This window comes from Pelophylax lessonae, assembly GCF_965119305.1.
Source record: "Pelophylax lessonae genome assembly, chromosome: 13".
NCBI classification, from domain to species: domain Eukaryota; kingdom Metazoa; phylum Chordata; class Amphibia; order Anura; family Ranidae; genus Pelophylax; species Pelophylax lessonae.
Window position 1 is genome coordinate 141,148,945 of NC_138780.1, and position 17,447 is coordinate 141,166,391.

A 17,447-nucleotide genomic window follows, 5' to 3' on the forward strand; every position below is an offset into this window, starting at 1 on the left:
AGACTGCGTAGTGCTGCAAGCAATAATTATCCGTCAGCCTGGGAAGTGGCTGCAGACATTTTAGACTAATGTAAGTAAACAATACACTAGCTACAATTTTCTCTAAAGACTCGTTCCAGGTTAAGTCTTTCTCTCTGTGGTAATTATGCATTATTTAAATAAGCGTAATGTTAATCATTACCTCTGAAAACACCACGGTGGCTTGCTATTCTGTCCACTGTGAATATTGACATACTGTAATATTTTTTCGTGACGGAGCGCTGTTGTTATATATTCACAAAGATCTCCAACACATCAGTCAAACAGTATAGCCCCACTGCCCCCCCAAAGAAAAAAAACTGCTCCCTACGAATAAATCAAACAAAACAAAACGAGCATTAAATCATTTTATGGATTTTTTTTGTTGCCTTCAAGAAAAAAAATACCTTTTTAGCATTATTGCAGTGGGAGACGGAACAGTTTGCTCACTAGACGTAGACTTGAATATCGGAAAATGACAAAGGCTGTCTACTCTGGGCAGTTTAATCAGTCTTGCACAACATGCATTGGCTTATTTACAGGGTCTGTCCACCCTGAAGTGTGCTGTGAGAATGACAAAGGCTGCACTGCTGGCCTTTACTTATAAAAAAATGCAAGTTGCCTGGCTTCCTATTGATCCAATGGTTTCAATGTTTTGGAGTCAAATATTTGGAAATGAGTACAGTATGCAGATCAGGTGTCAAGTCACACAGCCCTGCAAGTTTTAGGGGGACCGCAGTTGCAGTTTTATTTTACACTGGTTCAGTTATCAGCATGAAATCACCTTGGTCTTCTGCTTTTTAAAGTGAACCTGTGGGCCGCCTATACAGCCAAAGCATTCAGAACTAAAGTCCTGCTGTCCCAAATCCATGCACAGGCAGGCGCTGTATTGCAGAAAAAACATAGAATGGGATTGATTTACTAAAACTGGAGAGTGCAAAATTTGGTGCAGCTCTGCATGGTAGCCAATCAGCTTCTAACTTCAGCTTGTTCAAGTTAAAGAACTATGTGCAAAATAATTGTTTTCATTTTGGATAGAGTAAGGGAGCGTTATAGTCAGATCTTTTTTTGTAATTTGTGTCCCATTGCGGAGATTTTTCTCCACTTCTTGTCCCATAGCCAAACAGGAAGTGAGAGTAAAACCCTGCAAATTAACTACTTACCGCCCGCCCACCGTCAAATGACGGTGGAGCGGTGTGGCTCTCGTTCTGGGATGACATCATATCACAGCACCCCAGAACGGCCTCTCTTGTGGGGGCACGCAGTGTGGCGATCGTGGCCGTGCCGTATTGCTAGGACACAGCGCAACCCCGATTTTGGTAATGAGCCAATGACGTGGCTCTTTACCCATGTGATCGGCAGTGTCCAATCACAGCCGGTCACATGTAAATGAGGAAGTGTCGTTTATCGGCTCTACTCGCCTCACTCTGTCAGCGTGTGTGGCGAGGAGAGCCGATCAGCGGTTCCTACTCAAAGGGGAGTGCAGGACAGGTAATCAGTGCCCTGATTGTAGAAAAGTGAAAAAACAGTGCCACCATCAGTGCCCACAGTGCCCAAAATCAGTGTCCATAGTGCTGCCAGTCAGTGCCCATCAGTGCCTGCTCATCTGTGCTGCCCGTCAGTGCTGCCCGTCAGTGCCAATCAGTGCTGCCCACCAGTGCTCATCATCGGCCCGCCAGTGCCCATCAGTGCGGCATATTAGTACCTCCTCATCAGTGCCCCCTCATCAGTGCCCATAAGTGACACCTAATCAGTACAGCCTATCAGTACCCATCAGTGCCGCCTCATCAGCACACATCAGTGAAGGAGAAAAATTATTTAATTTTCAAGATTTACTCACAGAAAATAAGAAAAACTTTTTTTTTCAAAATTTTCTGTCTTTTTTCTTTCTTTTTTTTAGTAAGAAATAAAAAACTCAGCGGTGATTAAATACCACCAAAAGAAAGCTCTATCTGTGTGAAAACAATGATAAAAATTGAATATAGGTACAGTGTAGCATGACCGCTCAATTGTCAAAGTGTGAGAGCGCTGAAAGCTGAAAATTGGCCTGGGCAGGGAGGGGGTAAAAGGGCACTGTATTGAAGTGGTTAAGGAAATTTTTTGGGGACCTCTAGGTCACGAGAACTAGTGTCCCCATCTATTACTTTTCCGAGGACAACCCAAAATTTGGGATTTTCTTTTACTTTTACTGTCAATGATAATGGTAAACAGGACAAATAGAGAGGGTGAATCTCCCTAAGGGAGGTCACAGACAGCAATAAAAACTGACAGGTTTTCCATCTACCCGCTATCCAAACCCAAAAATAAATAAAAATGCGTTTAGTTATAATTTAGGCTTTGACAAAAAAAACTTGCAAGCTGATTGGTTTCTATGCAGAGCTGAACCAGATTTTGCACTCTCCGGTTTTAGTAAATCAACCCGAATGTCTCTTCTGCAATAAAAGAAACTTCTAGTGTCTTGAAAAATTATTCATACCCCTTAAAATTTTCCAGATCTTGTGATGTTACAGCCAAAAACGTAAATGTATTTTATTGGGATTTTATGTGATAGACCAACACAATGTGGCACATAATTGTGAAGTGGAAGGAAAATGACAAATGGTTTTCAAATGTTTTTTTAAATAAATCTGTGAAAAAAGTGTGGGGTTTATTTGTATTCACCCCCCCCCCCCCCCTGAGGCAATACTTTGTAGAACCACCTTTCTCCGCAATTACAGTTGCAAATCTTTTTGGTGATGTCTCTACCAGCTTTGCACATCTAGAGAGTGACATTTTTGCCCATTCTTCTTTGCAAAATAGCTCAAGCTCTGTCAGATTGGATGACGTCCGTGTCAGATTGGTCCGTGAACAGCAATTTTCAAGTTTTGCCACAGATTCTTAATTGGATTTAGATCTGGACTTTGACTGGGCCATACTAACACATGAATATGCTTTGATTGAAACCATTCTATTGTGGTTCTGGCTGTATGTTTAAGGCCGTTGTCCTGCTGGAAGGTAAACCTCCGCCCAGTCTCTAAGTCTTTGCAGACTAACAAGTTTTCTTCCAAGATTACCTTGTGTTTGGCTCCATCCATCTTCCCATCAGCTCTGACCAGCTTCCCTGTCCCTGCTGAAGAAAAGCATCCCCATCACATGATGCTTCCACCACCATGTTACACAGTGAGGATGGTGTGTTCAGGGTGATGTGCAGTGTTAGTTTTCTTCCACACATAGCGTTTTTCTTTTAGGCCAAAAAGTTAACTTTTGGTCTCATCTGACCAGTGCACCTTCTTCCACAGGTTTTCTGTGTCTCCCACATGGCTTCTCGCAAACTGCAAACTGAACTTCTTATGGCTTTCTTTCAACAATGGCTTTCTTCTTGCCACTCTTCATTAAAGGCCAGATTTGTGGAGTGCATGACCAGTGGCGTAGCGTGGGTTGTCAGCACCCGGGGCAAGGCAAGTAATTTGCGCCCCCCTAACCCATGGGATTTAAGCACTTGAGTCTCTTCCACTAGATTAGTTAAATAAACCCTTACCCCCTAAGCACATGTATTGTTTGTTATGAAAATACTGATGTAATTAAATAGATCCCCCTTTACGCAGGGTCCCCCATAGAACTTCCTTTAGAGAAGGGTCTCCATAGATCACCTTTTAGAGCAGGGTCCCCATAGATCCCCCTTTAGAGAATGGTCCCCATATAATCTATGGGGACATTTCTCTAAAGGGTGATCTATGGGGACCCTGGCCTGCTCTAAAGGGGATCTATGGGGACCCTGGTCTGCTCTTAAGGGGATCTATGGGGATCCTGCTCTAAAGGGGGGATCTATGGCATAGATCCCCTTTAAAGCAGGGTCCCCATAGATCCCCTTTAGAGCAGGCCAGGGCAGGTCCCCCATAGATCCTCCTTTACAGCAGGTCAGGGTGAGGTGAGGTCCCCCATATAGATCACCCCCCTTACAGTAGGCAAGGGTGAGGGGGATCTACATGGGGGACCCTGGACCTCACTTCACCCTGGCCTGCTGTAAGGGGGAGATCTATATGGGGGACCTCACCTCACCCTGGCCTGCTGTAAGGGGGGATCTATAGGGGGGACCTGGTCCCCCCTATAGATCCCCCCTTACAGCAGGCCAGGGTGAGGTCCCCCATATAGATCCCAGGTCCCCCATATAGATCTCCCTTACAGTAGGCCAGGGTGAGGTGAGGTCCCGTCCCCCATATAGATCCCCCCCTTACAGCAGGCCAGGGGGAGGTGAGGTCTGGACCCTGGCCTGCTGTAAGGGGGGGATCTATATGGGAGACCCCAGACCTAACCTCACCCTGGCCCCCATATAGATCTCCCCTTACAGCAGGCCAGGGTGAGGTCCCCCACATAGATCCCAGGTCCCCCATATAGATCCCCCTTACAGCAGGCCAGGGTGAGGTGAGGTCCCGTCCCCCATATAGATCCCCCCCCTTACAGTAGGCCAGGGTAAGGTGAGGTCCAGACCCTGGCCTGCTGTAAGGGGGGGGATCTATATGGGGGACCCCAGACCTAACCTCACCCTGGCCTGTTGTAAGGGGGGATCTATATGGGGGACCTCACCTCACCCTGGCCTACTGTAAGGGGGGAACTATATGGGGGGGATCAGGTCCCCCATATAGATCCCCCCCTTACAGAAGGCCAGGGTGAGGTCCTACATATAGATCCCCCCCTTACAGCAGGCCAGGGTGAGGTTAGGTCTGGGGTCCCCCATATAGATCCCCCCTTTACAGCAGGCCAGGGTGAGGTTAGGTCTGGGGTCCCCCATATAGATCCCACCCTTACAGCAGGCCAGGGTGAGGTGAGGTCCCGTCGTCCCCCATTTAGATCTTCCCCCTTACGGCAGGCCAGGTTCCCCTTAAAATAGATCCCCTTTACATAGTCTTCTCACTCAGTCAGACAGTGACTAGTACAGCCAGCACACTACTCCTACCTTTTTTTCACCTGTCCCGACCGACCCCAGGCTAGATTTTCCTCCTGCTGCAGCACCACTGTCACCAGGCTCTCTGGCCTCTCACCTGCCTTCTTTGCTGAAATTGCTGACTCCTGTCCTGTCGTCCTCCTCCTCGCCGGACCGGCTTCTTCTGCTGCTGGCCTGGTGTGGTTCTTCTCTCCCCGTCTCCCGCGCTGCGCTGGGCGGCCGCTGTACAGGTTAGTCCCTCCCCCAGACAGTCCATCTCCGCACCGCACGCCTGGCATGTCTCCCCCCACCATCACTCCACATTGGGCGACGCCGGCTGGATCGGATTCGGGAGCCGAGCGGCCGAGCCGAAGCAGTGCGAGTGAGCCAGGGGCAGAGTCGAGAGCAGACTCAGCGGGCGGCCAGCCTATGACAGAGTGAGTGACTCAGTGACATCCGACATGACACTGCGGAGCGGATGCGCCCCCCCCCAGATGTTGCGCCCGTTGTGGCCACCCCCCCCCCCTGCACCCCCCACGCTACGCCACTGTGCATGACTAATAGTTGTCCTGTGGACAGATTCTCCCACCTGAGCTGTGGATCTCTGCAGCTCCTCCAGAGTAACCATGGACCGCTTCGCTGCTTATCTGATTAATGGGGGGCATACCTATCCCTAGTAAAAGCACCTAGTTAGGCACCTAGTTAGGTACACAGTTAACCCCTTGATCGCCCCTGATGTTAAACCCCTTCCCAGCCAGTGTCATTAGTACAGTGACAGTGTAAATTCTTTAGCACTGATCACTGAATTAGTGTCACTGGTTCCCAAAAAGTGTAATTTAGACCATATTGGTCTAAATTTATGAAGAAAATACATTTTTTTAATGTTTTTATTGGATATGTTTTATAGCAGAAAGTAAAAAATGTAGCTTTTTGTTTTCAAAATTGTTGGTAATAAAAATGCAGAGGTGATCAAATACCACCAAAAGAAAGCTCTATTTGTTGGAAAAAAAGAAACAAAAATGTATTTGGGTACAGTGTCACACGATCGCGCAATTGCCAGTTAAAGTAACGCAGTGCCGTATCTGAAAAAATGTCCTGGTGATAAAGAGGGGTAAATCTTCCGGTGGGCAAGTAGTTAAAGTGAATTTACTACTTAAAAAACAAAATGTTGCTCTCAGTATGTATTTGGCATTGACACCTATACAACATGAGGTTTTGGTGGGGCCACAATTATAACCAATACGTAATAGTAATGAAAAACGTAAAAAAGGGGTCATCTGGTAAGTGTGTTGGACATCTGGTGGTGGATTTTCTTTTTCCTCTTGCTACCTCGCCATGAGAAGGCACCTTTTTGCACAGCACTCAGCACTTTATAAGTCACTGGACTAATTTTCGTTATTTGATACTGCATTTGCAATTTTGCACATAAGGACGGTTTTCAACATAAGCACAAGTTGTGAACAAGGGGAAGTGGTCCCCTTTCGAATATGGAAGCACCTTAAGTTACTATATTGTATTTTGCTGCTAATATTGCATCTGCGTTTTTGCACATAAGTGTTTGTCACCAATTTTTTATTATAGAGTTCATGCACTGTCACTTTTATTATTGCGACACTTGCACTGTGCACTGTCACTTTTATTTGATTACTCTATCAAGAATATTTATCTGTGTAGATTTTGAATAATTTATTTGTGAGCGCTGTCCCCCTCCTTTTTTCAATATTTATTAAACACGTGTTGTTTTAGGACTAGCAGCCCACCAACAATTTTATGGTTTATCACTAGTATAATTTATATTAATTAACACTAATTTCCTAGGCGCGGTCACGTGATTTATAAAATCACCCCTTGGTTTGTTTCAATACGTAATTTATAATAACCACTACTGCTAAAACTCTAACCCCTAACTCTTACCTCTTATCATAACGATAACCTAACTCAACCTAGTTTTCTCCACCCCAAACGTGCTCATCAATGTCTTTATGGACCTTGGTTTGTGCAGTGGTGCGCAGTCATATTGAAACAGAAAGGAGCCATCCCCAAACTGGAGTTAGGAGCATAAAATTGTGCAAAATGTCTTGGTATGCGGATGCCTTAGGAGTTCCCTTCACTGAAACTGAGGAGCCAAGTCCAATCCCTGAAAAACCCACCACACCATAGTCACCCCCTCCACCAAATGATTTGAACCTGACCTCAACCCGATAGAACACCTTTGGGATGAATCAGAGCGCAGACTGCGAGCCAGAACTTTTCTCCAACATCAGTGCCTGACCTCACAAATGCTCTTCTGGAAGAATGATCAAACATTCCCATAGACACACTCCTAAACCTTGTGGACAGCCTTCCCAGAAGAGTTGAAGCGGTTATAGCTGCAAAGGGTGGGCCAACTCAACAATGAACCCTACGGACTAAGACTGGGATGCCATTAAAGTTCATGTGCGTGTAAAGACAAGTGTCCCAATACTTTTGGTAATATAGGGTATATGGCCCCACAGAAAAAGGCTCGCAATGTACAAAATAAAAACCTTAAAGAGATTGTAAAGGCAGAAGGTTTTTTTTTTTATCTTAATGCATTATATGCATTAGGATAAAAAAACCTTCTGTGTGCAGCAGCCCCCTTCAACCCCCCTAATACTTACCTGAGCCCATCTTTATCCAGCGAAGTTGCAGGAGTGTCTATGCTGCCTGAGATTCCCCTCTTCATTGGCTGAGATAGCAGCATGGTGCGATTGGCTCCTGCTGTTGCCAATAAAAATAATTCAGCCAATCAGGAGAGAGTGGGGGCAGGGCAGGTCGCGGCTCCATGTCTGAATGGACACAGGAAGCTGTGATTAGATTTGGGTGCCCCATAACAAGCTGCTTGCTGTGGGGGCACTCAACAGAAGGGAGGGGCCAGAAATGCCAAAGAGGGACAGAGAAGAGGTGAATCTGGGCTGCTCTGTGCAAAACCAATTCCACAGAGTAGGTAAGTATAAAATGCTTATTATATAAAAAAAGAAATAAAAAAAAAACGAGACTTTACAATCGCTTTAAATCTGGTTATAGTTAACTGAAAAACAATACACTGCTAAATGGGGCCTGGTGGTTTGTTGTACTACAGAACACCTTCCCCTTATGTTATGGAGACAAAGAGAGGGAGCTGTATTGTAGTCCCACATAGGAGAATTGTTTAGAGCTGACAACACTGTTTAAATTTCATGGCAGCAAAGGTAGCAATAAAAGCTCACAAAAGGAAGTTAAAGCAGAACTTCAGCCCCAAACACAACTTGCTTCCTCCCCACCCATCCTCCCCTCCTGCTCATGCAGAGTGCACTTTTTTTGTTTTTTCTTGTGTTCTTTTTTTTGGGGGAGAAAGCTTGTGGCCCACCCCCCAATGTATGTTATTCGCATAGACGAATGATTGCATTATGGTGTGTCTCCTGGCATATGTACGTCACATATCCCAGGAGGCATTGTACTTCATTAAGTAAAAAGGAGGGGGGGCGGACCTAGCACTGCACCATTGTGAGGTCCAGCGACTGAACCTGTAAGAGCCAGCGGGCCTCTCACTGATGTTACTTAGGAAGATTGTGGACCGAGCGGGGGGCAGAAATCAGAGAAGATTCTGCAGGACACCACTGGATCCGCTGGATGGATCAATATCCTACAAGTGTACAACCAACGGCAAAAAATAAAAAAAAATTATAGTGGACAGGTTGGAGATCCGCTTTAAGAGCTTGCTGGATTTCTGGCACAGCAACATGTATTTTTTGGTACTTACAGAATCTGTAAAGGGGTAGTAGACATGTAGAAATATGCATGCATTGCAGAGATTTACTTTTTTTTTTTTCTGAATTGTGTGCATATATCTAAACTAGGTCTATCATGGCAGTTTCAGCTAATATCAAAATAGGAGAATACACCTGATATAGATGTACATGATTAACAGTTAGTCAAGGCTAACAACTTCTGAAAAAAAGCAATAGGTGGGAATAAAAAAAAAAAGTTAGCATTTTTTTTTACGTGAATTTTCACGATACCACTACTAAACCTACAGCTTTATAAAATAGCAATTAGGATGAGCAGTCTCCCCAAAGCCATCAGAAGCCCTCCTGAACTAGATATGCAAATACCGACTTCCTCAAAACTAGTTGTAGCACCCTCCAGTATGTGTGCTAGATGTATATAGGTTTGCTGTTAAGTAAGCAAAGTATAGTTAGCTCTGGGCTAAGCCTGTGCTGTGTAATCTATGTCAGGGTTTAGTGATTTAGGGGCTGGAGGACTCATCAGGCAGCTCTCTCTGGCACTTCCCCTGGTCTGGAAGTTGGTAGAAACTTCTAGAGCTGGGAGTGAGGAGGGGCTGCTATGAATATTTAGGAGGACCTCAGCCAATCCCCAGTAAAAGGGCTGGCAGAGGCCAGGCCACCTCATAAATAGGCATAAGTCATGCAATGGAGGGGCAGTCGGGTGGAAGATAAAGATGAAGCACTGAGGAGGTGGTCTGTGGCCCTTAGGGTGCCCCCTTGACTGGGGGGGGGGGGGCAGTGACCTCAGGCAGGTCAGCACGTCTGGGTAATCTCCTAAAAGTCAGTTAGCCTGGAGGGCTAGTGAAAGGGGCAGCTGCAGCCAGGTGGGTTGGCAGTGCATGATAAGTTGGTGCTGGGATTAGTAGCCACAGGAGTGATGCAAGCTGGACACTGAAATACTATTACACAACCAAGGGGCCTCTGGTTCCTGCCTGTAATGGGTTTTTCCATTTAATCTGCCTGATCTGAGTAACTGTCAGATCTTCACAGTGATCCAGCTGGGTTCTGCAAGCGAATGAGTACTGGAGGATGAAGTGGAGTTGTATGTAGAGCTGTATATAGGAAGAGTTGTCCCTGAAGTTTGTTGTTGAAGTCATATGGGCATCCCATAACCTCCCATCCCTATCCAAGGTATTACCCTCAATAAAACAAAAAAAAAAAACAAAGTCACGGCAGGCTGTTCTCTCACTCAAGTGTGCCTGTGAAGATTGGCTGTGCCTGGCTGTGCTGGGTGGGAGATTCCAGTTTACATGCAGCTCTTTAACCTTCCTAGCGGTATTCCCGAGTGTGGCTCGGGGTTAAATTTCAGTGCCAAAAGCGGTAACTCTGAGCCACACTCGGGGTACCGCTAGGAAGATCGCTGGATCCTGGTAGAGGGGTCACCGGGATCCAGCGATGTATCCCGGCGGTGTGTGGCGGCGGATCTTCCTCCCGATGTTCTGTGAGCCCCGGCTTCCGTCTCCTGCGATGTGCCGTTCGCAGGGGGGTGGGACCGGCGGCAAATTCAAATGTAAAACACACAAAACACACTGATACCATGCAAAATAAAATAAATTCACATTAGTTTGCCCCCCAGTGCCCTTTCCTGCAGTTTTACTGTAATTTTTATGTATATATATATATATATATATATATATATATATATATATATATATATACACACACACACACACACACACATACATACATACATACATACATACTTTAACTTATTTATAGTTTTTTTTATTATATTATAAATTTATGATTTTTTGTTTCAAACTTTATCATACCCGAGATGTTATAAAGAAGAACGCACAGTAAAAAAAAATCATATGTAAATAGTTGGTTTGGGCTGCTAATTCTTAAGAATTACATGCAAAATAATTGTACCGCTTTCAGCACCTAAAATCCGAAAGAATCATACCGCCAGGGAGGTTAAGGGGTGCGCTACATAGTATTTGCATAGCCATAGGCCCACTTCCCATGTGACAATGCCAGGGGCTGCTGATAGGTTACCCAGGCACTGCAGTGTGGGGAGGAGGCTGCCCATATTCACAAGTTTTTGGCAAACATACAATCCCAGACACAGACCCATACTTATACTAAGCATTCACCGTACCTGAATCTCCACCAGGCACAGACGGGTGCAAGGTTTTAATGTACACTCCAAGCACACACGTGAACACAGCCAGCGTCCATGTGATATGGCGATGACCATCTTGTACTCTGGGATCTTTGGTGACTTTCTTTACACTTTTCTGTGCCGCCATTTCCTTCTTGGTTACAGAGCCCTACATAGATTTGTGTTCTGTCTCCCAGCAAGAACAAGCAAAACAGGTTACCCTCATGTCACTGTGAATGAGAAAACAAAACATTTCAGCTACATCAGATCAGAGGAGTATTCACAAGCAGCTTACACATTTAAAAGAAGGATTTTACTAAGAACACTCATTGGCTCTTCTTCAGCCATAGGGATATTGGCATACATGGTGGTTCAGGTAGGGGGGTCATAGGAAAAAGGGCACATTTTTAACAGTCAATGATAATTCAAAATAAAAATTACTTTTATCGTGTCTGTTATAGCTAAAGATCAGCACTGTGAGCAGTGCCTAGGATAGCCCATAACTCCAACCATTTCAAGTGTAGAACTAGTTGCAAACAAAGTGAAAATTTTAATGCAGTATAACTTTGGACAGAGTGGGCAAGGGTTACAATCCTTGTCAAGTTTTAAAGTTTTAATTGTTGTTAGGGCTCCCAGTGAGAAGATTTTCCCTCACTTCGTGTTCTGAGTGAAACCACTTGCCTGGAGAAAGAGGGGAGCATAAATCTCCTGAATGGACAAAGAGACAGCAGTGAACAACTTACAGTTGGTCAGATGTTCCAAGACCGCTCAACCTCCAAAGGAAGCAAGTTTTGGGTGGACTTAGGGTATATTGGCTTATAGATTGAACAATATATGTTGAATGCAAACACTTCTGTGATTGGAGGAGGCAGATCCAGTCATTCATCCTCCCAAGCTCTATTCACAGAATGCTTTGCATTCTGGGAAAAAATACTATGAGTTCTATGAATAGAAGAAGCAGGTAAAAGGGACTGGCGAATGGTTCGGCTGGTGCTACCTGTCACAGTGCTGCAACATCTGCGCTGTGGGGAGAACCCAGTGGAAGGATTTTTACACTTTGCAGTAGCCAGTTGGTTATAGGACCCACTTTATTATAGGTAAGTTACTTCCCTGGTTCTGCATAGCTTAAAAGTCAGCTTTAAGCTTACCACACACGTTGCAATCTGGTTGTAAAATCTCCTTTAGATCTACTAATAAATTTGTAATACAAGGACCTGTCTGGCTGGTTACAAAGTGATTATATATATTTCAGATAGGTCCTCATATTACATAGTTATGGTAAATCCTAAGTTGATTTAGAGATCCAGTGTCATTCATAGAAATATTCAGGTTATGAACCAGCTATGTGGCCCCTCGCATTCTGGTTTTGACAGTCCATGGGCTGCAAAACGCACTGGAACGTGCAAGCGCAACTTTTGCAAATTGCACTGCACCAAAAATGCATTGGTACGGTGTTACCATGGGGTTTGGTGACTGCAAATACACTGTTTTTGGGAGGTGTTGAGGGTTCCATTAACAGTAATTGGCACCTGTATGCGTCCTGCAAGTTCAGCGTGTTCACATGTGTTCTGATGTGAATGGTGACCGGAAGAAGCTGTGGTGTGGCTTCTATGAATGGCACAGTGGTCAGAAAAGGCAGGAATAGTTAAGCTCTTTTGATGAGAGCTCCTGATAGCACCAGAAAATTATGGTGGCAGGGGTGAGGGGTAAGGAAACTTTCTCCTAAACCAAGAAGAATCAGCACAAGGGACACATTATACTAAATGTAAGTTATGCCCCTTGTGCTGATTTTTATGTTTGTATTTAGGGTAAACTTAGGGTTTAATGGCATTGTTTACATTTGGAACCAAGGATGAGCTTAGATATGTTCGGACAAAAGTCTGAACCTGCCTGGGCTATCCTGCTGAGAAGCTGCCAAAGCAAACAGCCATTCATAGGTGGCAGAGGCATTCCCCACCCCGCAGTCACATGTATACATGCCCTTTACATATGTGCGGTTGCGGGGCAGATAATGCCTTTGCCGCCCATGATTGGCTGTCCACTTTGACAGCTTCCTGACAGGATAGCTCAGGCAAGTTCGGACTAGTGCAAACCCAACTGAGCTCCTCCCTCTTTGAGACCATACTTGTTGTTACACCCATTGTTAGGGATGGGCTCAGGCATTTTCGGATACCAGTCCCAACCCACCTGAGCAATCCCACCAGGAAGCTGTCACTGCACACCACCAATCACGAGCAGTAGAGAGGGCTCAGGCGTGTTCGGGATCCTAGTCCCAAGCCACCTGCCCGATCCTGCCAGGAAGCTAACACTGCACACCGCCAATCACAGGCAGTGAGACATTTCCTGGTCCGCAGCTGCACAGACTGGGAAATGTCTCACTGCCTGTAATTAGCAGTGTGCAGTGTCGGCTTCCTGGTGGGATTGTGCAGGTGGGTTGGGACTAGGATCCCGAACACCCCAGAGCCCATCTCTAATGAGCAGCCCAGTCAGGGCATGTGTATGTGCAGCTGTGGGCTGGGAAATGCCTCACTGCCTATTATTGGCAGTGTGCAGTTATAACTTCCTGGCGGGATTGCTCAGGTTGGTTGGGACTAGGATTTAAACAAGCCTGAGTCCATCCCTACCTATTGTTAGTGTGTGACATGAAACACAAGTTGCATTCCCCAACTCCCATCTTCACCTACCCCCCCCCCCCCCCCCACTTACCTGGAATTGAAGTTGCTTCTCCCTGCAACAATGTGTTTTAAAAAATTAGCTGGGCTGTGCATGACTCTGCCTGCCCAGCCTTGTCATCTATTCATAGGGATCAGGAAATGCGAAGACTACAAGTCCCATCTTCCATGGTAGCAAAGGGACTCACAGAATGCACTAGCACTAGGGATGAGCTCAAGCATGTTCGGACATAAGTCCTGACAGGAAGCTGTCACTGCAGACAGCCAATCCAAACTGGCCACAGAATTCCCAGCTTTTTGAGTTGGGAACGAGGGACACCTATTAGCAAAAGTATGTAAACATAGGGCACGCACCCTGCCACACCCCCCTAACCACTTGATGCCCGCGCTATAGCTACAGCACGGGTTTAGATAGCCGGAAGGGCGTAAATGGACGTCCTCCCATTTGTGCTCTGTGATCACTGAGTATTTGGAAGAAGAAAAAAATAAGGCGGTTACTGGCTTGTGTAAATGGGACATCGGTCCCACAAAGTGACAGCCACTGCTGCTAACCAGTGCCCACCAGTGCCACCTACCAGTGCCCATCAGTACTGCTGATCAGTGCCACCTATCATCCTATCAGTGCCAATCAGTACTACCAATCAGTGCTTCATCAGAGTCACTTATCAGTGCTGCCTATCAGTGCCACCTCTCGGTGCCCTTCAGTGCCACCTAACAGTGAAAAGTGAAGAAACTCATGCACTACACTGTAAAAAAATGTGTCAAAAAACGAAAGAAGATAGTGAAATAAATGTGTATCAAAATATTATCTTATAAATAATAGAGGGATTCAAGCAACGCAGGGGGTTCTTTACTGTTAGGGCTACAAGATTGTGGAATTCTCTACCACAAGAGGTGGTTTCTGCGGGAAGTATGGCTACTTTCAAAAGACACTTGGACGTACATCTCAAGGATCAGAACATTCAGGGGTAGAGAGATGATTACGGCCTGACACACCTACACAGGTTGAACTGGATGGACAATTGTCTTTATTCAACCTCAACTACTATGTAACTATGTAACTATGTAGCTGCCAACAACTGTAGTGTCGCCACATACATAATTATATATTAATAGGAGATGGAATGGTACAAACAAAGATAAAATTCCCAGTTCAATTTGCCAACCAGTCTGCTTACCAAACAAATTGGCCTGTCTAACAGTTTGCGTCAATACAGGGGTTTAGTTAGCACACATTTGCAAACGCATGTGAAAGCTGCAGGGCCACGTCAAGGCTCCCTGTTACCTGCAGTCCTAACTCTAATGAATTTTAAAGAGTCTCCACAGTGGGAGCACATGCAAGCTAATGGATAGTGTTGTTTCATGTGCGTTGCCCTTCCATGTGTTCTTTGCTATGAAGGCCAGTTATAGGTGGGGGCAGAGGCCATTTTCTTTGTTGTATATGTGTACTGGTGAGTGGACATACTGGGTGCCTTTGCTGTAATACTATCAGCTGGGCTTCCATTATGCCCCCAATTACCTTTCAGGAGGGATGGGCCACCTCCAGGCTCACCTGCCCCCTATCTATCCATTAGCTTGCATGTGCTCCCACTGTGGAGACTCTTTAAAATTCATTAGAGTTAGGACTGCAGGTAACAGGGAGCCTTGACGTGGCCCTGCAGCTTTCACATGCGTTTGCAAATGTGTGCTAACTAAACCCCTGTATTGACGCAAACTGTTAGACAGGCCAATTTGTTTGGTAAGCAGACTGGTTGGCAAATTGAACTGGGAATTTTATCTTTGTTTGTTTCATGTGCGTTGCCCTTCCATGTGTTCTTTGCTATGAAGGCCAGTTATAGGTGGGGGCAGAGGCCATTTTCTTTGATGGAATGGTGCTAAAGCCTTGAAAAAATCTAAAATGTGAAGATGTTGATGTGAACTGGTAATATGTGACACAAAAATAAATAAATATATTATAAAACATAGACAAAGCATAAAATGCACTGGTGATCAACTCATATTAGTCCAGAAAAACAGTGCATTCAAAAGCCAAAAGGTTCAAAAGGTGAGTTTACTGCTAAAATAAATGTAAAATTCCAGACTTGCGTGGGTGTAAGAAGATGTCTGCAGCTGCTTCGTGTTCTGTCACATTAGGAAAGCTATTGGAATGCATAGCGGCGCATGTTAGAACGCATGGCGCATGCGCAGTAAATTGATCTAGTTCGTATGGCACTTCCGGTTGGTTGCAGAATCTGATAGGTAGCGTTTTTTCTGATAGAACACCGGCACACATGCAGTGATGTCAACACACTTGTAGTCCAGTGCTTATTCCCTCCAGCCCTATAACAGGAGGTCTAAATAGGGTTGCCGCCTCATCCCTTTATAACGGAACACATATTAATTATACAGGTTCTGTGGCTGATAAGGGGGTCATTAAACTCACTTAGTGCCCTATCTGCATTAAATTAGCCTCAGAACATGTGTAATTAAAGCGGAGTTCCACCCAGTAAATGTTTTTTTTAATAAAAATACCCCTGGGACAGTCAGGGCTAGTGCATTCCACAATGGATAGCCTCTGATCTGTCCCGGGTTGCACTTACCTGCAAGAAGAAATACTTACCTTGAAAATGTATTCTCCAGCGCTGCCATCTCAGGTGTGGGCAGCTTGAAGCCAGCGCGATCCTCTTCTGTGTCCTCTTCCGTCTTCTTCGGTCCCACGATGCACTGCACCGGCCCCGCCGTCACTTCCAGTGCCGCAGCGTCATCCCTGCACAGCTTTTGGGCATGCCCAGAAGCTGTTTTGCAAGGTATGACGGTGCCTGCACCGGAACTGACGTCGGGGCCGGTGCAGGTGCATTGATTCCTGGGAGCGATGACGTTCAGCTCCCAGGAATCATTGCAAAGCGGAAGTGACGGCGCGGGCCGCGGCCGAGGAAGGAGGAAGCAGATGGTAAGGTAAGTATATTTTCTTCTAAACGAGGTAAGTAAAAAAAAAAAAAAAATTGCGATTATCCATTTGTTTTTCAGGTGACCCGGAGCGAGAAGATGGAGGTAAGTATAATTTTAGGGTGGAACTCCACTTTAATATGTGTTTGGGTTTAAAGCAATGAGGTGGCAACCCCAGGTCCAACCCTCACCTAAGGCCGGGATGTAAACAACGCAGGAGTCTGTGCATTGCAGCTACACTAAACTGATCACAGCTGCAATGCTCTGCAGGCTTCAATGCAAGCACCTTTAATACATTTTGGCAGAAGGTGGACTGCATCTTTGAAGGATAACCGTGCGATCCTAGAATTATTCTTTATGTTCCCCCACCCCGCAGCATGGTCCAAAGTTTTATACTCACCAGTCCACGCTTCTACATGAACTCATTGAAAAGACAGAGAGGAGAAAAGGCTTGGCTTCAGGGTTGCCTGTTCCTGTGAGCCAAGCCTCTCTTTCATTCACCGCTATGGAAACAGAACAAGCTATGACATCAGCTCATTGAGATGGCAGAGAATAGAGGAGGAGAGGCCTGGCTTCACAGCTGCCTGGAAATGCCTGTTCCTGTGAACCAAGCCTCTCTTTCACCCACTGCCATGGAAACTCAGCAAGCTAGCAGTCTAATTACTGTCCAACCTCCCAGCTCCTAGAGGAGGTTAACCCTACAAGGTCTAGAAGTAGAAGGTTTCTTTATTCACTACCATTGACACGACACGTCCCCCCTCCTGAGTCACAGTGACAGTCTCTTTCCACGCCAGGTGGTCCCTTTAGTCCACCTTAGTCCAAACAGCACTGAGGCTTGGTTCACGCTTGTCTGGCTGCGGTTTGCAGTCTGGAGTCTGGTGCGTTTCTGTTCACTGGTTCAGGTACAATTCAGGGGTGAAGTTTTCCCTGAATTTGCACCAGAACTGGACCAAATAGGCACAGGACCCTTTTCAAAACCGCACTGCAGCTGCCCTGGACACGTGTAAACCAGTTCCGTTAAAACCCTGTCACATTCATATGTT

At 45.7% G+C, this 17,447-nt stretch overlaps 1 protein-coding gene across 1 annotated transcript in view; it reads right to left on the reverse strand.

Moving 5' to 3' along the window:
• TMEM260 (transmembrane protein 260) overlaps positions 1-16,927 on the reverse strand; it is a 126,918-nt gene extending 109,991 nt beyond the window's left edge. The window contains exons 1-2 of the mRNA XM_082275619.1: positions 16,805-16,927; positions 10,805-11,037 (exon numbers count right to left, since the gene is read on the reverse strand). Coding sequence (XP_082131745.1) covers positions 10,805-10,955 — 151 coding nt within the window. The 5' untranslated portion in view covers positions 10,956-11,037; positions 16,805-16,927. The remainder of the gene's footprint in view (positions 1-10,804; positions 11,038-16,804) is intronic.
• Positions 16,928-17,447: the final 520 nt, after the last annotated feature.